The following is a 22,405-nucleotide window of genomic DNA, read 5'->3' as shown; positions in this document are numbered from 1 at the left end:
TATTATGAGCACCTTCTTGTACGTGAAAATAAGAGTATATTCTTTTATTATATTTTATATGCGCTCGCTCTATATAATGCTGACGAATCGAACTACGTCAACGCTAGTTACGTTTGGTAGTGCCGTTTTTAAATCATGATATTTTTAAACTTTATTTCTATATATATTTAAATTTCATTTTCTTTATTGGCACATATTCTGTTCGTCGTTTCAATAGTTTTTGACTTTTTGATTTCCTTTTTTTTAAAAAAACATTTAGGTATTGGCTTACGTTATAGAAGTTTATCTTAATATATACATACAATATTTTATTAAGAATATTATTACTGTGTTAGAAATTAAAAAAAAAATATTTAAGAAAAGTGCGATGTCAAAGCATGTAAATTTCCTTTTGATTTAGTATCTTCTAAACACCGAATGATGTAAAAATAAATTAGCAAAATTATCCTGTAAGAAAATCGTTAGGCTTTGTCTTAACAATGCCCCTGACACGTCAAGCGTTAAATGTGATTATCTAGAGAATACCTTCGTTGAAATTCATTTTTGAACAACATGTCACTTACAGAAGTAATTTATTTAAAGTATGTATAAACCAGTTCCAGAATGGCGAATATTTCTGATGGCTTCTGACAAGTTGTAGCCTGCAGCTAAGTTTGAGTCAATTTTAAGGTTCCTTAGGTATATCGAAACCGTTTCTTAGTACTCTCGTACAGCTACTAGGGTCTGTTCATCATTAATTTAGTTTTGGAAAAGTGTTATGTTTCTAAAATGGGCAAAAACAGAGAAAGTATAGCGGAGAAATTGAAAAAAAAATATCTCTTATGCAATAAAAGGGTGGGAAAAAAATAATAAAATCAAAACAATGAGTATGAGTAACAACTAAATATGACTTATATTTAGTAAATTATCTCTAAAAAACATAGTCAATGCGATTTGTGTTATACAATTTCAAATAGAAAATATTCAATATAAAAACATATCTCTGGCAACAAGGCAAGGACCGGCGTTAAGTTTCGCCATTCAACACGCCATGCCTCGAAAATTTGACGGAAAGTGGGGAACTGAGCGTCTTACACTAGGTTCCCTCTGTCTACCCAGTTTTATGCGGGATATAGCATGAAGCTGAAAAAAAAAGAATATTATAACCTCTTACCTTCTTGCTACTCTTAAACACGTTGCACTTAAAGACGTTGGTGGCCCCATCCCTGGCGATGTAAGAGAAGATCTTCAAATCTGAACTGTCGTGAGAGACGTAGAAGATGCGATAGATTGGATGATGCATTATCTCGATACACTCTGTAGTAGAGTTCTTGTTGCGGCTGAAGAATTTTGGTCTCTGTCAAAAAAAAAAAATTATATGGTCACTTTTAGAATAATTTTATTTCCGCTCCCGTATTCCGTAGCAGGATAGGCGGAGCGACTCTCGGAACCCAGAAGACTCTCCGTTCCCATTAAGACACTTCCATTTCCCACTTGTGTGTTTGTGTGCGGTAAACAGCATGAAACTCATTTAATTTGAATGTTTTTAATAAAAATATTATTTTAGATTACTTAAAAAGTCTTTAATAATTCTAAAATTATTTTGAAGCTGGTTAAGATTTTTTTTATCTAAACAAAAATATATTTTACGCCTGTCATATACCGGGATCAGAATAATACCAGGAACGTGCACTTTCCATCGAACTAGGATAACTTGTGCTAACACTACTACGGTATTGTCTTTGTGAAGTGTATATTGAAATATTGGTTATTCTCAATTATTACTGGAATACTTCTTGTATACTATAATAAAAACTTTTATTAACGTATATTCATATAGGTATATACAGTTTCACGCGGTATCCCGCGTATAGCAGGTTAAGCAGAGGGAACCAAATGTTAGGATTCCATTTCCAAGGCATTGCGTGTTGAGTAGCGGAACTCATGCCGGGCTTTTGCCGTGCCAAATCGAAGAATTAATATTAATTATTTATTTAACGTATACTTTATAGTTTTTATAAATTTTGTATTATAACTTATACGTTTTAAAGAATTTGATGTATTTTTCATGTTTCAGTACTTAATTAAAAATAAAACGTATCATAATAACAACAACTGCAGTCATAGGAAAAAAATACTTTAAAATTCTGCTAAATTTTCGAACGAAAACGTTTCAATTAAATGTATCGAGCAGTTAAATGGAACAGTGTGGTCGTTTTAACTGACTCCCATATGCCGCTAACTATTTGGTCTATCCATTCCAAATACGGGCAATCAGTTGCTAGTTGAATTTAAATTACTGGTAACTTTGAAGGTAAAAGCCTCCGATAAAAGTATCTAGCTCGCAATATATTAAATATATTTTTTTACGTATCTCTTGCAAAGTGTAGCGTTAAATTCCAAGATTAATGGTGGAATTTAACGCAATGTGTCAAATTCAAGTAGAAAGCGGAGAATGGAGAGTTTTGATAATAGGTTTTCTCTGTTTACCCCGGTATATGAGGATTAAAGCGTGAAACTGAATAAAATGTATCTACTGTACCATGTAAAGAGCAAAATATAAATATATCAGTCAAGTTTTTTATTTCTTTTAATTTAAGGGTAGAGTGGTAGAACTTCACTCCACACTCTTTTGAAAAAAACCATATATAATAGTTCTTTAAATGAAAATGAAATGATGAAATGTATTGAAATATATATTGTATTATAGAAGAAACATTTATTTTCGAGCTTATACCGCTTATATTAAACCGAAATGAATTTTAAAACAAAGTAATGTTCTACTAGAAGAAGCTTTTATGCATTTTTCCTATAACTCATCATTAGTTTATGCTGCAGACGAATAGAAGAAGGGTTTTCGTGTTAATATGCATATATATAGATCCTAGATTTGTTAACGCAATAGTAGTTAATAAATAGTAATACAGGTATTTTTTTTAATAATTATTTTAACATTATTTTAATAATAATAGTTTTATTTCAAAAACAATAGGTAAAAATACTTTAATGAAGAGCACCAGTATTTAAATTCTAGTTGATTGTTTGATTATGATGCCATGCCGAGATTAAAAAAATTAAAAAGGTAAAAAATTAAAATTATTTGTCATAATTCAAAGTATACGGTACCTGCATTGAAATTACCACATACAGAATTAAAAAAGTATTAGCGGACAGGAGGTAAGCTAGTGTTTTAACACTAGGTTACCGTTAAAATACTGCGTTACGCCTTTTTCTGACCATTTTAGGAGACATTCCGTGTTGAGTGGCGGTACTGAATTCCGTACTTTTTCTTGTAGAGTAAAGAAATGAAAACAATTTAAATATAATTATTCTCCTGACAGAATTTCGAACCCACAACCATTGCATTTGCCATAAAAATATACGCCATAAAGAATATTTTCATATAATATGCAAACCAAATTGTAATTCATAATAGATTCATAATTTAAATTATAATTAAATTCATAAAAGAGTTATTAGAATGAACCCGCGACCATCGGCTACCATTGTTACTTATACTACTATTGCAATGCATTTTATTTATTTTGATATTTGATTAAATAATAGAAAGCTCGACGTCGACTTCGACTAATTAAAGGCGCTTTCAAGAAATTATAGCACCGGAGATTATCTGCGAAATTGCATCATCTTATCTAGATGCTGTTGGAATGAGCCTTTTTATTTCTGAATCCATTTTAATTAGGCTTACGTATTTAGCTGATTATATATATCTTTCTTTTTAGGGTTCCGTTCTAAAAGGAAATATAGGTACCCCTGTAGGGTAACCATGTGTAACAGATAATATAATACTTCGCATTATACCATCCGCTTTTTAATATACTCGTATATTCTGTCTTGTACTTCAATAATTAACAATAATAATTTAATAATAACAATAATAATTTACGATAATAATTATAATATACATAATGATTATTTAATAACATATTATAATTAATAATTATTTTGTATTGGCATATATAGTAGTATAGTACTTGGATTATTTTTAAATTATTTGACATCGACAAATGGAACATGTATTGCTTAAAATATATAAAAGAGTATAAAAAAGATAAAGTCCATATTAATAAGTCCTTCGTGGTGCAGTGGCACAGCATGCAGTGACAACTGGGGTGTGGGTTCAATTTACGATCGTAGAAATAAATTTATTTCATATTTTTTTTTCCTCGCTCTCGTATGAAGACGACGGTGAGTTCCGACGCAACATGTAATATTTGAAAATTCATTCATTCATTCATATTATTGTCGGTGGTAGTTCATTAAACAACCCTCGCAGTACTTCACTAATGATGTGTAATCAAGAACACGCACTGCTGTATTCTTGATGGTTAAATTTATATTTACTTTCACCTGAGTTGAAGTTAGACATTTTTTGGAATTTGATAAGATTTTTTTTGAGGGTGCGTACGTAAACGCGGCGGACGTGGATTCCCAGTGAAAATTAATGACTTCCTTGATCTTGTAACAAGATATAACGCAGCGTTGAGTTACGCCGCTCAACACGCGATGTCGTGAAAATTGGGCAGAAAGCTGAAAAGAGGTACATTTTTTTTTTTTATGGAAATAGGACAAGGCAAACGAGCGTTCGGGTCACCCGATGATGATCACCGCCGCCCATGACCCCGTGCAGCACCAGAGGAGCTACAGGTGCGTTGCCGGCCTTTGAGGTGGAGATAGACGCGCCTTATGAAGGTACCCATATCGTACCGACCTGGAAACACTGCCGCGGGTAGTTTTTATTAAGTAATAAAAACTTAATGTTATAGTCGAAGATTTCAATATCGCTTGGGGATGTAATGTATGTACATTGCAGATATTTATTAGTTCACCACAAAAAGGGACGAACACAAAATATTCGTGAAATGAAAATATTTACTACTACCATAACATTGTATCTCGCACATATTCTAGCCTGATATGGGGAATATGGGAACCTAGTGTTAAGACACTCTGTTCCCGTTCAGACACTACCGTTCCCCACTTTCCGCTGAATTCTGGACGCATTGCGTGTTGAGTGACAGAAACAACTCGTTACCAGACCGAGGAAATTAAAATATTTAATATTACATTACCTCGAGTGGGAATCGAACCCATGATCACACACTTATGGACCTGCGCGACAACTTGCATCAATACTTCCATTTGTTACTTTAAAAAATATGATTTAATGAATACTGTAAAAAAATCTATCTATATTTAATTCATTTAAAACTTGTAACATTGCTGCTTATTGCGAAACTGAAATTTAAATCTTATTCCAACGTAATAAAGTTCCTTACAGAACGTATTATTCCATCGGCAGTAAGCTTTATTTACTAATATGGGTCGATCCCAACGCGCTCGTATGAAACTGTACCCAGTAGTACCCATTGACAATTGCTAACTTGATTTGGCTTTGCCCGTGGGTTTTGATTGCATATCGGCAGAAGTTCTAGGTCGAAGGAATAATGTTTATGGTTCGTGCTGGATTTTTCGGCAGTTTAGCGGTTTGTGGGTTCGATTCCCAGTCGAAGAAATGAAATATTTAATATAGAAAAAAATTAACTCAATTTAACTCTAGAATTCGACGGAAAGTGGTGATTTGAAGGATTATTATGGGAACGGAGTGTCTTAAAGCTAAGTTCTCAGTTTTCTTCTCCCTACGTCGATAGACGCTTGATTCAGCGTGAAGCTAAAACCTACAAGCTTCTAAGTCAACGCAATCATAGATACGAGCACTTATGCATGGATTTTACTGCATTTTGTATGAAATTCGCCGCGTAATCAAAACATGTATTGTACAGGGTGAGTCATATTGAACTTTCCGGTTTTGGAAGGACGTTGCACGAAGAAGGGAAGGAGTAGAAGGGTGGGGATGGTGTCATTAGACGCGCCATGACATGCAGTTTTAGTGTGAGCAATGGCTTGGTCGGGACAACATCGTGCGTTCGTAGTTGAAGAGTTTATTAAAAATGGCGGCTCCGTGATCACAACACAGCGTGCGTTCCGTTTACATTTTGCTATTGGTCGACGTGATCCCATTCCCACTGGACCAACAATCAGAAATTGGGTATCAAATTTTAGAGCAACATCATCAGCATTAAAAACAAGACCACAAGGCCGAATTAGGACGTCAACGTCAGCGGAAAACGTGGATAGAGTGCGGGCTTCAATTCAACAATCCCCTCGGCGTTCTGTTCGGAAACATGCCGCTTCACTAGGATTATCTTTCAGTAGTGTCCGCAGAATACTGCATAGAGACCTTAAATTTCACCCATACAAGATGGTGCTACAGCCCATACATCCAGGCGTTCAATGGAAATCCTGCGACAAATGTTTCCCGGTCATCTCATTTCTTTGCGAGGTGACGTTGGGTGGCCGCCGAGATCACCTGATTTAACCCCCTGCGATTTCTTTCTCTGGGGTTACCTGAAGGAAAAGGTGTACACGCATCGTCCCCGAACCATCGATGAACTGAAGGCTGCAATCACGGAAGAAATCAATGCTATTCCGCTGAATATGACTCGACGAGTAATGGACAACTTCCGGGAAAGGCTTCAGCAGTGTGTGGTCAATGGAGGTAGACATTTACAGGATATCATTTTTAAAACCAACTAAATTAAAACTGCATGTTATGTGCTTTCAAACAATAAAATAATTTTTACTGCATGTCGCTTTGTTTTTAATACACACCTTATTGAAATCGGAAAGTTCAATATGACTCACCCTGTACTTCCCATGGACCTAGAGTTATGAAATTTGGCACGAAATAAGAACTTACTAGGGGCGCGAACCAAACCTCAATTTTGACTCGGTGCGCTCGCAAAATCTCGGTAGTTTTCACATGTTGAGCGAAGCGAGAAATGAATCTTTGAATTTTCGCCTAAAACCATCTACGTGGTCATATCTATATACTTGCAAATTTTCATCTCAATCGCTCAAACCGTTTGGGAGCCTATTGGTGACAAAGAGTGTAAAAAGTCTCCATTAGAGCACTCCGCTCGCTTCGCTCAATAATACAAATAAAGGGGAAAATCGCATATGTTAAAATTTATAGGTTACAGTGGTACAAAATGTAGATTTACGATGGTTGGGTGTTCGAATTTCCACTCGGGATAATGAGTTATTTTTGTTTTGACAACAAAGCACAGGGTTGAGTTCCACTAGATTCAATATGATATATGCACTAGCTAAGTCACGCTTTTTTCCACATTCGAACTTAGTGTAAAGAGTAAAGACACTCATCCCTCTTTTCGAATTTTCTTGGCAGAACTTGACGCCATGTCAGGCCTTGACTACCAGAGCGGCAAATGAAAACAATTTAAATATAATCACTGTCCCGAGTGGGAATCGAATCCACAACCATGGCCTTTACAGTTAGATGTTGACACAACGCTACGACGATTTAAATTTTGATAATATATTACTTTAATATAAAAAAAAATATTCCCACATATAAGGGATAAAGCGTGAAACTGAAAAAAAAAACAAAAATAAAAAACAAGTATGCATTACCTTCTTCTTAATATTCTTGGTGCGGGTAGAGACGCGCACGCCGTCTATCGACACGTCCACAGTCACCTTTCGCTTCTTAACTCCTCTGGCCTTGAATTCGTACTGCAACAGATATAGCTTATCATTTATTAAATTAACTATTAATATGACTATATAGCAAGCGTATAAACGCATAATAAATAAAGCGTATAAAAGTATAACAATATTCTAGAGAATGCTAGATCTTTTTTTTTATAAGACGCTACGAGATGTCCAAGTAAGGCGTAAATATTCAGATAAGGACAGTTTATGAAGCTTTTTAATTAGCTTCACGCTGTATCCCGCTCACAGCGGGGTGAACAAAGGAAACCCAGTGTTATGATACTCCATTCCCCACTTTTTGTGCTGTTGAGTGGCGGAACTTAACGCCGCCCTTTATTTCGACATAGTGAAGAAATGGACTACGCTACGCCACAGTTGCCCTCAAACTTTTTTTCTTTTTTTAGCTTCCCGCGATATCCCACATATTATAATTAATTATTACTTTTAAATAAACTTTTATTAATATATGTTTAGTACAGCATCACTTTAGAAATATTTTTTTTATAAATGAAAAACAGAAAATAACTGTATCATAAAAAAGTATTCATAAAAATAATAAAAAAAGTTTCAAAATTACAATACAAAACGTTATAAGAGTCTAAAAGCGCGAATAATTCCATCATGTCGAAAGTTATTGAACAATTAAACGGAGCGGAGTTGCTAAGCTAAGTGGAATTCTGTTATGGATGATTATATAATAATTTTTAAGTAAGGCAAGTCGACGCATGGGTACAAGCGTGCGACTGTAAACGGACAGGCAGTGGGTTCGATTCCCACTTTCCAATACAACACATTTTCTTTTTCTCGCTCTGGTAATGAGGTAAAGAGCTGCCTTGAGTTTTGTCAACACACAATCGCAGAATAACGAATGTGTCTTAATGAGAACGGAGTATATTAACACTAGGTTCTCTGGTTCTCCCTGCTTACCGTGCTATGTATATTTACAGACGTCTGTCTGTCCGCCTGTCATAAGGTTGTATTTCATGAAACGTGATAGTGAGACAGCTCAAATTTTCACAGATGGTGATGGTGAACAAAAAATAAAATAAATATTTGGGGTAATATACCACAAGCATAATTAGCTTACTCGTTTTATAGATACGGAACCCTTCGTGTGAGAAGCCGACTTGCACTTAGCCGGTATTTATTATATGACTCTTGTTTGTAACAGCAATACAAAGTATTATTAACTTGCAAATGAATTTCCTTCCTAGTAGATATTAGAAGCTATTAGAGCGATCGAACTGAAACTTTACACTCTAAACAATTTTAGCAATACTACGTATAAAGTGTTGCGGTTTTACAAAACTTTTAACTATATCGCTTTAGTACACTGAAGTCAAGACATAAAATGATAGAGTTATACTTTTTAGAAAACATATAATAATTTTAACATATAATAAACAAACAAACATATAATTTTTTTTTAGCGGGATCTGAATCCCAATCTTGGATTGTTTCCAATATTAGTTATATTTTTTTTTATAAAGTGTGGAATAATACTTTATAGCATTATTATTAATGAAAATAATGATAGACATACTTGGGTGTGGTGCAGAAGAGGTGGTCTTGGTTAAATGCGATTGCTTGTGTAAATTTCATATTTTACTTTTTTTAGGGTTCCGTGCTTAAAAAGGTAAAAATGGAACCCCTATAGGACGTTCACGTTGTTCGTCTGTCCGTCTGTCAAGACCATTTACCACGAGATCGCGTCGACAATGTATCAAGTAAAATTAATATTAAATTTTCAGGTCTATGGTACAAGTTTCAAGGTAAAATTTTCAGGTCTAGAGTCAAGCTCCTCAGTCAATTCAATCAAGATGTACGAGTATTTATACATCGATTCACTTAATTCTGAAAAGAGCATTTATAGGTATTTCAATGCCTCCAGAATTCGACTGAAAGTAGAGAACGGAGTGCCTTAACACTAGGTTACCTGTGCCTACACCTTAAAATGTATTATATTCCTTTAGTTTAACTCACTCGGATAGATTTCGACAATTTTCATAATAGGTACACATTTTGCATGGACAGCTTCGGTACAATCGATTGAGCTCGAGAATTTTGTACGATCCCTTCGAGAACGTGATTGAACTTAAGACATTTACTAAAATTTCTTGTCTGAGCATTTGATTAAACCGAGCATTTCTTACTTGAAAATTTGTTTTGTTCGTTTATATCATACAAATTACCTAAATACAGCATTACTATAAGCTACATCTGTAGATCTATATTTGGTAGTCTCTCATAGAAACTATGGGGCTGATAAGAAAACTATATAAACTGATAAGAATACAAGATAAACGCGATAGTATATGAAATTGATTGATAGTATATGAAAATATATGAAACTAGTGGGCGCGCGACGCTTCGCTTGCTTATTTGGACCCTTAGGGGTGAATTCTAGTAAACCATGAAATTCTCCAGTCTAAGTTTCAAATTTTATAAAATTCGGTGGCCATTTAAAGATTTTTCCATACAAACATTCAACCCCTTATTTGCACCCTTAGGGGGAGAATTCTAGGATACGATGAAACACGTGTTTGTGTGTGAACTTTAAACCCCTATTTCGTCCCTTTAGGGTTGAAATTTTTCAAAATCCCTTCTTAGTGGATGTCCAGATTACAAAAGTAAACATCTGTCCAAATTTCAAGTTTCTACGCACAGCGATTACGGCTGTGCGTGCGTCTTACCTCAGTCAGTGAGGACAAGTCCTTTTATATATATAGATTGTCTTTGAAAAATGTTTTTATTTTCTAAATAACAGGGACATTGTCAGTAAAACATTAGGTTACAATAAAAAAATCTAATAAAAGTCAAAATGTTATTTTTTCAATTATTCTATCACAACCACTTTCAAATATTTTCAAGTTAAATAAATATGTCAGTGGCGTCAGTCTCATTATATATTAATAGTAGCGTCATTATATGCAAAGTACTTGCCTATAATTGTATGTATTTATATTTCGAACATTAAAATAATCATCATCAATAACTTATTTAAAAGACGTATGAAAATGTTAACGTACCCAGGATATGAACCCGCACCTCTTGGGAACCTTCTATTTTTTTATACGTTTTCTAAATAAATGTTTTTCTTTTCCAGGTTTGGTGCAACAATTCAAAATATCCAAAACAATCATAATAATTGCAATAAAATACAAACTTCCATTTTATATGCTACAAAATGCAGCTTTAAGCTATTACAGAAACAGACTTGCAAATGTCTGGAGCGGAGAGAGATCTTGTTGGTAACTTGTAAATATTTATTTCACCTTTCAAAGTCGATGCTATAAACATATTTACTTACTATTCCTTCCGTTTTATAAACATTTATATTGGTTAAGTATGTTGTGTAGATTTATGATTATTTACGTTACGTTTACGTTAATTTGTTTTTTGAGTTCTATACTTAGTTTTTTGCAGGAATCTATCTTGAGAGAGAATCTGGGAACGAAGTGTCGAGACACTCCGTACCCATTAACACACTTCCGTTCCCCTCTGTTATGTTTAGTTACTCTTGTTGTATGTACGTTTTCTATCTTATAAATTTGGTTCAAAATCTAACGTTTTATTTTTCTTATGTAAATTAAGGTATGTACTTTCAAGAATTTGGAAATCATGATGAATTTGATCATCACCTTATACTTCTAGTTACTATAAAAATATTTTAATTACATTTTTCTACTTACTTATATCATTTAAAATACAAAAAAATATATTAATTTCGGACTTTCATTCAAATAATAAACAGTAACATGACGTATTCGGCACTTTTTTCTCATCTCGTACAAAATAATAGCTGCCTCAAATTATTCTAATATACAAAAGGCGTTTCACATAAGCATCGTCAAAATGAGAACTTCTTGTATTTCAAAGAGCAAAAAAATCTATATTCGTACAAAAAGAACGAGTATGTAATGGATGTGAATTCGATTTCCAGTCGAGGGAAATTTATTATTTGAAATGTATACGTTTTCCTTATCAGGTTATATGAAGAACGGCGCCAGGTTCCGCTAGATTATAATTCTGAAAAATATTTGAGAAAAAATCGAGGGTGGGACTGTAATGCGACGGTTGTGGGTTCGATTCTCACTCAAGGAAGTGAAATTTCTTCGCTCTGGTGTCGAGGCAAAACACGGCGTTGAGTTCTGCCACTCAACACGCAATTCCTCCAGAATTAGGCAGAAAGTGGGGAAGGGAGTGTCTAGGTTCCCTCAAAATCTACTTTATACCATTGAATTGTACATAAAATTATCTAAAAATAAAAGTAAATGTTTTAGAATTGCTCATTTTGTATTCATAGGGTAGTTTTCAACAGATAGAAATATATTTTATTTGTCTTCATTTTTACAAATATTAAGACAAAAACTTAATTATTTATTATACGTGTAATTTAGAAGATTGTTATAAAACAGATATTAAATTGAGAGCGGAAATTAATATTTTTTCAATAAAAGGTTTTTCCATATATCTAATTTTCCATAGGTGTGTGTAAGCAACAATAAAACATTAATAGACATTAATAGTTTCCGTCTAATCTTAATACATTTGATGAGTTGACACGTAATGAGTTGCGAATCTCAACGCCGTTCTTTGCTTACTTAGCAGGGTATGAGAAGAATTTAAATATAAATATTCCCGAGAGGAGATAAGGCTACCTCTATCTTTGCTACACGCGGTATCCCGCATGTGGCAGAGTAGGCAAGGGGAGCATCGACTCCCCTTAACAGTAGTGCTAAAACACTTCCCACTTTCCTAAACTATAATATTGTTTTATGTTAATGATTTTTTTTATTTCACGTGTACATATTATTCTGTACTATATCTCAGTAATGGGTCCTAACATGTATCCTATATAAATACCTTTAATTTATACAATCGGATATGAACCTGCACTTAAAATAATTAAAATTTAAATACTATAATTTTTTCACTGAAAACTCTAATCTGTGCATTTTAATTTTGCAAATGATGCATAAATTATAATATTACAAAGTCAGCGCAAATAGAAATTAATTATCTTGAAGTTTTTCGTGAACGTCTCTAAGGATGAGTTCCTTCGTCAACTTACGTAATATACGTTTAAGTTTTCTCTCAAAAAATTAAGAAGACTTTCTTTTATAATATTTTTTCATATTAATTCAGCAGTTCGGCTTCAACCAAGTGTTAGGACACTCTATTCTCCACTTTCCGCCGAGGTCTGGAGATATATCTTGTTGAGAGGCGGAATTCAACCAGTCGCGTTTACAATAACTCGAAAAACTGTATTACTATAGTCATTATTTTTGAGTTAACGCAAATAAAATACATTTTAGATTGCCTTTTCAGATTACTCTACTTACTATTATTTAAAATCAATGTCTAAATTATTTTATTTATAAATATTTACATTTCGCCCAATTGCAAAACAACGGATTACATAGTATTCCCTTAGTACTTATAAATGAAAACAAATTTAAATAAACCATATAAGGCAAATCTTAAATAATATAATTTGATCTATTATAATTAGGATTATAATTAAATGCCATAGCAAATCACCTAGCCGAGCATATTAGTACCAGCGAAGCCAAGCAGTCGGTGGCGCACATCAGCTGTTAGTAAACGTAAGGTCAATGAACTCTGACTGTCGTATAAACTGAAGTACATAATTTTTAATTTGTTATCATCTATTATTATTATAATAATTAATTAAATATATCGACAACTATTATTTATAAGATTGTCATCATCATCATCATCATCATCATCAGCCTGACCTATAAGATTGTATTTATTTTAAACTATAAATTTAATAATATTATAAATCATATTTATAATATTGTTTTACTAATTATTATTTACCTACACATTTTAGTTATGGTGTAGATCATTACAGGATCCCGCAACCGTCGCGGTACAGAGATGGTAACAATATAAATAAGTATAAGATTTTCAACCTAGCTTGATAAGAACGTATGGTTTAGTGGTCAGAGTGCTTAGACTTAATTATTAAAAAATCCTATAAAGAATTTTAAAACAATATTCTATATGTAAAACTATAATATAATACAATATTTAATATCATGAAGTATACTTACGCGAACTCGTCGCATGGCGGCCACTATTTCGACGCGGCTCGTCGGGCGGGGCACGTCCATTGTGCCGATGTACTGTAAAAGAAATGCATTTATCTAAATAAAATGTGATTTATTATGACAGTGTAAATTATTGTTGCAGTTTAGTTTTTTATAAAAGAAGTTATTTCACATCCTTTTAATAAAAATGTATAAAAGTATACATAAATATTGGGTAGAATCCAGTCGTGGTGGTCCAGCACAAGTATACGACTAAGCACGACTGGTTCTGGGTTCGATTGAATATGGTGGGATCGATGGAAATGAGATATTTTATTTTCATTTCCTCGCTCTGGTATCGAGGCAAGTGAGTTGAGTTGTTGAGTTTCGCCACTCAACACGCAATGTCCCAGAATTCGGCGGAATGTAGGGAATGGGGTGTATAAACACTAGGTTCCTTTTACCTCCCTGCTATGTGCGAGATACATAGTGAAGCTATAAAAGTATTGAATAAAAAGAGTTGATTCACATATTTTCCCGAAAGATACTTATACATCTTATTAAACAAGTTGCTTTCCACACTTTTCGCCCTGATTCGATCCATAACATAACTAAACACCGCGGTTTTTCTTTCCAGAGTGGATGTAATTAGTTAGAAATGAATATAATCAGTTTCCACGAATGAGGATTGAACCACGACCACAACCCACAATGGCTGCCACAAATATTGGCTATTTTAGGTTAATCTATTGTTAGAAATAATCAAATAATGACCATAGAGGTTATATAAGAACGGCTCTAATTGCTGGCTGGCACTTTTATGGGCTGTCAACAGCGACCGAAAGAAAAGGATCGCTAACGTCACTCTGCCCGATGGATTCTTTAGAACCAGATTATTATTTATTAGACTGCTAGATAATTCCCTTTGGTTGTTTAATAATTATTTGAAGCCTTGTTTTAATTCATTACCTTTCCCACTTTATTTAATATTTCCAATAGTTTCTAACATCAGAAGTGGGATAGAAGCCTTAGTTACTAAGCCATCCCATTCCTGATCTTTCTAATATTTTAGTGTAATCGGGTAGAGTTACATAGCAATGTCTTCTGATAGCTAACGTTGCAAAACTAGAGGGAGGCGCTGTACGTGAACTCCCTCCCTACTAATCACTTCGTGAGATAAAGCCGCGGAGTCTGACTTCGTGTTGGTGCTGGGTGCGGCACAATGTGCTCCTGCACCATCGACATCAACCTAAACAACACCAACGCTGTTACCAGAGTTGCCGTTATCTGTGGGACGACAAACACAGAGCAATACAGCTGAGCTTCACGGTGAGATCAAACCAATATTATGTTTCCGATTTTGCCTTAATATTTATGACGTCCACACGTGGTGTGACGAAATCGATAAAGTTTGCATACTTTACCAAATAACTGTAAAGATTAGACATCCTTTTGCTCGTGGTCAGGTTAGGCCGAGTCAAAATAAAATAATAGCCGCTGCTAGGTACATGGTATGATATGCATGGCTGGTATTATAGCGAGGAGAATGGACACCAGATACATGTGCTGTTCTCTTTGATTGATAATTTTCCCATTTAGTATCTATTTGTTCTTGACTATGTATCAAACTATTTGTGTACTCACCATGTTTTTGTTGTACATGGTGCTTATGTAATTTTTAGTTAGTGAGTTTTGCGCAGTGCTGTGTGTACGGTAACTAAAGGTTAGTAAGGAGGCATGTGGTTGCGTCGGTGGGGCCCAGGCTGACTAGAGACCCAGTAAGTCCGGTCTTACTTCTGTAGTGTCAGAGTGACTCACAAGGGTGAGAAGAGATCTGATGCCAAAGTCTACAGTTTATATTTGTTTGCATTTTTTAGTTACTGTAAACCTCTGTAGGTGTCAGATTGACTCACAAGAGACTGGTGTAAATCCTGATGCATTTAGTATTCGGGTGAGTGGGAAGAGATCCGATGCAAAATCCTACTATTTCTATTTGGTTTCTGAGTTAATGTTTAATTTGTAGGTGTCGGATTGACTCATAGATAAATGTTAGAAACTATTGGAAATATTAAATAAAGTGGGAAAGGTAATGAATTAAAACAAGGCTTCAAATAATTATTAAACAACCAAAGGGAATTATCTAGCAGTCTAATAAATAATAATCTGGTTCTAAAGAATCCATCGGGCAGAGTGACGTTAGCGATCCTTTTCTTTCGGTCGCTGTTGACAGCCCATAAAAGTGCCAGCCAGCAATTAGAGCCGTTCTTATATAACCTCTATGGTCATTATTTGATTATTTCTAACACTATATATATAAAATCGAAAGGTCACTCACTCATCAGTAAATCTCAGAAACTACATGTGCTAGGAATCTGAAATTTTGCATAGGAGTTACTTATAGGACGTAGGTGCTCGCTAAGGCGGGAATTTGCAATATTCGACTTCTAAGGGATTGTTTTTGGGGTCGAAAGTTTGTATGAAACTGCGTTACTACAAATGCTAGGAGTCTCAAATTTTGCATAGACGTCACTAGGACGTAGTCATGGAGACAGAAATTAATAATAACATAGTTCACGCGGGTGAAACCGCGAGCGGGCCGCTAGTAGTTAAATATAGCGTATATGATAGTGAAAGTGTTATCATTCACTTCACATATTCGCACCCGAATTTAAATCTATATTGCCTTAAAAGTTAAAACAACTACAAAATAAAACAGAGCATTTATAAAATAAAAAAATATAAAAAAAAAATATAATATATATCTATGAGCTTTGTCAAGCTGAGGCCGTCGTGCCACAGGCGCACAAACAAGTGACTATAAATGCGGTGGTCTGGGTTCGATTATCAATAGAGGGAATGAAATGCCTTAACAATAGGTTCCCAAGCATCCTTTGCTTACCCTGCTAAGAGCGTGAAGCTAAAAAAAACCATATACAATACCATATTAACCATATATAAAATCTAGTAACCGCATATTAAAACGACTAAATGGAAACAACAAAACAGGTGTTTGACTCTGGGGTTTGACTCTGGGGTGTCTCAGGTAGCTACAGTGCGCTTATATCGATAAATAGATTATACAATACAAAATATAGATCGACCAAATAAACTCTTTAGATTTTTTCAGTTTCACGCTGAATCCCGCATGTAGCAGTGCAGGCAGAGGTAGCCTGGAGTTAAGACACACCATTTCCCACTTTCCACCGAGTTCTGGAGGCATTAGCCTAATCTAGAGCCTAGCTAGAGGCTAAATGCTAACTTATTACTAGGTTCCATCAACTTTAAGCTTGATGACATAATTGTTTATATTCTTAATTCTAATAATCATACTCTTTGTTTTAATACTGAGAATGCTTATGTTTGTAACTCTGAGAATATATCTGAGCAGCTAATGGAATGCACTGACCCCCCCACTTTAATCCCCACTTCCAGTATCACGCGAATCTTGTACTCGTATGTATGTATGAAATATTCTTTATTACATCATATCTCCAGGACCGCTGAACAGATTTACATAATTGAGTTATCGTTAGATCAGTTTTAGCAGCCCATGTGCGCTTGTGAACTTAGTGAAATCAGCTTCACGCTGTAACCCGCACACAGCAGGGTAGGCAGAGAAAGCCTAGTGCTAAGATATAAGAGCTGAGATATTTATTTCAATTAATATTATCATTGCTTCGCTCTGGTGGAGGCAAAGTTCGGCGTTGACTTCCGCCACTCGATACACAATGCCGCCAGAATTCGGCGGGAAATGGGGAACGGAGTGTCTTAACACTAGATTCCCTCTGTCTACCTTGCTATATGCGGGATTCAGCGTGAAGTAGATTATTTTAAATTTATTAGAAAATATTCTTCACTTATCTATTTCTATTTATAATAACCGTAAGTAACAGAAGGCTGGTTACCATGAACCGGTTTGACAGCTTAGCCGAGTCAAGGACGCCAGAAGTCATGACCAAGTTGCTCGATCGACAGTGAAATTGTATCGGATCGGCTTAAATGCCTATATGAAAATAGAAGTTTGGGAAGTCCAGGGATGGAGATTGGATAGTGAAAAAGTGTTATCTTCTATATATTGGATAGATGGAAATAAATTTATCATTCAATTCAAATTATTATTTTATTTTTATTATAAGCTTTTATTAAATATTTCTTAAGCAGCAATTAAGGTTTATACTGTGAAAATATCAATCAAACAAAAGCAAGGCAACAATGCCACTGGTTGTTAAGTGGTCTGTTCCGAAGGAGACGAGGACCTCTAATGTTAAGAAAATATACTACAATAATAATTAAGAAAACTGTACAGTCTATTGAAATACTTCCCTCTAGACATTAGTAATTTAAACAATATAATGCACAATACCGTCATTATTAGTCAAATCCTATTACATATCGTTCATTACAGTTGAACACTTACCAGTTCGCCAATGTCACGTTGTGTAGAGAAGAGAAAAAGGAGATTGTATTTACCATCTGTACGTATAGGATACGGTGAAGTTCTCTCTATAGAATATGTAATAGTGACTTATAGAACATAGATACCATGTACACTTAAACTGAACTTACAAACACATACAAATAAATGTAATTACAATAGCCAAGCACTTTGTCATTTGTTACTTAGTAATAGCAAAATATAGCTTCAGAAAATATATATATATAAAAAATAACAAATAATACAATATTAAATTGTATCCGAAAGGAAGACGAGTATGCCTCAAATGACATTGGATTGATTTTGATTTCTCTGTTTTTAAAACTGTTATGTCATTTCGTCCAGAGTTCAATGGGATGCCAACATTAAAAAATTGTGAAAGTTTTGTCCATAAAATTTTGACGCCTTTTTAGGAACTCCCCGATAAATTTAATTAACATTTTTAAACTGGATGGTCTCTAATCAAAATATCTCTGAAGAACATTTTCATTTATATGTATATATTGTAATATAAAAGATATAAAAACATAGTATTTTTGCTTTTATGACGTTAAAAAATAAAAAAAATATAGTAAATTGTATTATTTGTTATATATTTTTTTGCTGATGCTATTTTATATAATTATTTGTATGTGATTAAAAATAAGAGCAGTTTTACAGTAGATCATCTATATAGTGTTAATCAAATAATATATTACAGCCATATGTTGCTGCCATATCACGTCTACAGATATACTATGGTTAAATATAAACATACGCTACCGTAACAATATCGTAATGAGAGTATAATAGCTTAGATAAAATAATAGGCGTTTCTAGAAATATTTAGCAGAGAGGCCTGAATTTTAGCTTTGAACAAGTCTCGTTGTAAAACAGATGTTTTTTTTTTATTTTTCATGTCGAATTTATAGTTAGTAAGATTTCTGGGGTGGGCATGGTCCCCCGGCTCCTTTATTCATATGCTTGTCTATAAAATCTTATAATAAAATACGAATCTTATTGAATAACTAGTGAGATTAAATGAAACTATTTTCAAAAGAGCAGTGTATGAAATGTGACAAATTGAATTTTCATTTCTATATTTCCAACACTGGCAATGTAGCTCGTAGCTGGTGTTTCAGTTACGTTTCTGTTTTGTATCTTTTCATACATAAAACAAAATGGAGAAACAAATAAATACACAGGAAAAATAAAACTGAAACTTTCAATAAAATAATAATCAAACTCATACATATTTACAGACACATCGAATATATTATATTATAGAATCGTTATAAAAGTCTCAATCGGAATTTTCCCGAAACTGATTACTTATGAACCTCTACATCAATCAAAAGGAAAGATATTCTATATTTTGCCGTTTTTTTTACTCAACACATCCATTCGATCAACAACCGGGTATTCTCTAAAATATGAATAATTCATCCAAGAACTATCCATCAGTCAAATTGTTGAGGATATCAGCTACTCGCGGTTTCATTGTCTCTAAGATGATGTTTGGCATATTTATGTAATGAAACGATCCATCATGCCACTTCAGCTTGGGAAATTTATATGTTATATGCTAGCTATATATATATTATATAAATAAATATATGTTCAATATGTTTATTTATAGTATATACCTGAAGAGTTTGTTTGATTGAAGGTGTTATTCTCAGGAACTGCTGGTTTGAATTGAAATATTTTTTTATTGAGAATATTACATGTAAGGCCAGTTGTGGCATAGAGGCACAAACAAGCGCACAAGCAAAAAATAATAAGAAATCTTCGCTAGCAGCAGCATATTTACAACGTATTACGTATATATTGTTTAGTCTAATAAATCAGTCAACGCGACGGTTATGGGGTTGAAGGCGATGAATTATTTTCATTTCCTGGTTCTAGTAACAAGACAATATTTCGTTGATATCCTACATTCAACATGGATGGAATAGATCTAATATTGGACATACAGAAAACATTGCTAATTTATTACATTTTGATTCATATAAAAACAGAATAACAAATATTATTATTAATTATTACATATTAATATAATATATAATAGTAGTAAGTAACGTTATACCGATTTCGGTACCAGGCATATTTCACAAGTGACAGATCTCAATCTACGTCCATACTCCATCAATCACGGGCAGCATTGTTGTAAGAGCTTGCGGCTGCGTGAAATTTGATTAAAGACTAAAATTGTTCCAAAAATTTTTGATTTTTTTGGATAAAATTGTATGAATTAATGTTAATAATAAAATTGTAATATATGTATTATATTATATTAGTTTGTAATTGACAATGTTTAAGTTTCCAATGTTTAAGAATCAAATACAATACGTTTTATTATATTTCTTACACTTTTTTTACATTCGCATCTAGCAAGGTAGGCTGGGTTTAGTGGGGGGGCTTAGTGTTAAGTAACTCCGCTCCCCTTTTTCCACCGAATTCTGGAAGCATTCTGTGAAATACAGCTATAAATTGGAAATGGCGAATCTCAATGCCCTGCTTTGTCTTTAAGAAGAAGTAAACAAAAATAATTTAAAATAGAATCACTTCCTATAGTAAATTGAACTCACAACCACCCTGTCACAGTTAAACACTGGTCCTTCCATGATGGCTTCCTAAGATTAGCAATTCAAGCTTAGAGGTAAAACACTCAGCTCTCCACTTTCCGGCGAATTCTGGATGCGATTTATTGCGTATTGACTGGCGGAACACAACGTCGCGATTTGCCTTGTTACGTAAAAATATATATAAAATAACTAGAGCCGCGAACCGGACCTCTATTTTGACTCGCTGCGCTCGCAAAATCTCGGTAGTGTTCACATGTTGAGTGAAGCGAGAAATGAATTTTTGAATTTTTAGAATTTTTTTCACCTAAAACTATCTACGTGGTCATATCTATATGTTTGTAAATTTTCATCACAATCGGTCAAACCGTTTGGGAGCCTATTGGTGATAAAGAGTGCAAAAAGTCTCCAGTAGAGCGCTCCGCTCGTTTCGCTCTCTTCGCTCAATAATTAATTTTACCGAGTGGGAATTGAACACACAACTTGCCGCGTCTACAGGCACGCTTGTACCTCTGCGCCACGACTGACCTCATTTAAATGTTTTAATAATATTTCTGTTAATCACCTATTTTTCTTTCGATTCAGTGATCTACATAATCAATGCTCTCACAATTCTCAATGTTCATTCCTATTGATGAAGCAAAAGGCAATGGATGGAATTTAAAGTTCCATGGACAAGAACTATCATTAAAAATGTATACTTTAGTTGAATTTCATTGAGAATACAGATAAGATTTTTTCTTACTGATTACGATTAATTATGAATACAACACTTTTATATTCTAATTATTTTACGCGACACTCTTAGCTCTCGGGAACGTAAGCTTTATGTTCACTTCACGAAAACTATAACTTAAAAAAAATTAGAAAGAACACAAGAACCAAAAACACGGACCATTCAAATCTGTGGCGTACAACAATTCATAAATAAAAAAATAAACGTCTATGCACGCATAGGTACCCATATATAATAGGGTAGGTAAAGAAATTATTTATTTTACTTAAGACATTTCAGTTTCAGTTCATGGATTATGTGCTAAGTGGATTGAACCCGCGCCCCTTGTAATTCGTCCAAGCGCTCTGACCGCTAAGCCATACGTACTCATCCATCTACGTATTCTTATAAGCTGGTTACAACTTACGTTTTTAGTATCTCGGTAGTCTCTACAAAATTCCCAAAAGTTCTTAGAATTATAGTTGGGCAAAATGTTATAATTTAATACATTCCTAAATGAGGACTAATATTAAAAACTATTTTAAGAATAATTCAATATAATTTTCCACCTTTCCACTTCCGTGATATTTTCTAAGTTATAGTTACAACAAGTAAGTATAACTTGTTCGCAACCCGTCTCAACATGATCCAAAGCAGTTTGTTTCAGAACTTTGTAGGTTGTCTTTGGCGTAATTAAGATATCTGTTTGCTGTCTGTCCGAGTCACGCCCGTCGCAAAGTTTTACCGAACTACGTCAAATTCCTTCTAAGTATCTAAATTGGTAGGCTAACAATAAATAAATAAGAAAGAAAGTTTCTAATTAAATCAATATATATATTTATTTGCAGCTTTTAAATAGTTTTTATAGTTGTTACTAGCTTTCAAGTGTGACTTCGCCTGTCTGGTTTATTGGTTTTCATGACACATGCTTATTCCTCGTCCCAGGTAACATTGACTGCGGATACAGGGCAACCCCCTGAAACCCCGTTGAAACGTTAAAAGTGATGCTTATGGCTTTCCTTCATACATGGAACAGAAATATTTTTGCATTTAGAAC

General features: G+C 34.0%; 1 protein-coding gene across 3 annotated transcripts in view; it reads right to left on the bottom strand.

Moving 5' to 3' along the window:
• LOC146527261 (carboxyl-terminal PDZ ligand of neuronal nitric oxide synthase protein) overlaps nucleotides 1-22,405 on the bottom strand; it is a 169,669-nt gene that overhangs the window by 50,124 nt on the left and 97,140 nt on the right. For 2 of the 3 annotated variants that reach the window (XM_085205976.1, XM_085205975.1), the window contains exons 3-5: nucleotides 13,659-13,730; nucleotides 7,495-7,596; nucleotides 1,154-1,336 (exon numbers count right to left, since the gene is read on the bottom strand). In XM_085205976.1, coding sequence (XP_085062102.1) covers nucleotides 1,154-1,336; nucleotides 7,495-7,596; nucleotides 13,659-13,730 — 357 coding nt within the window. The remainder of the gene's footprint in view (nucleotides 1-1,153; nucleotides 1,337-7,494; nucleotides 7,597-13,658; nucleotides 13,731-22,405) is intronic. The other variant, XM_085205977.1, reaches the window with a different exon arrangement.

This window comes from Heliconius melpomene, chromosome 21 (assembly GCF_056956725.1).
Source record: "Heliconius melpomene rosina isolate 202511_hmr_F chromosome 21, ASM5695672v1, whole genome shotgun sequence".
Taxonomy (NCBI): domain Eukaryota; kingdom Metazoa; phylum Arthropoda; class Insecta; order Lepidoptera; family Nymphalidae; genus Heliconius; species Heliconius melpomene.
The sequence above is the reverse complement of the archived record's forward strand: the minus strand, read 5'-3'. Positions and strand labels throughout refer to the sequence as shown.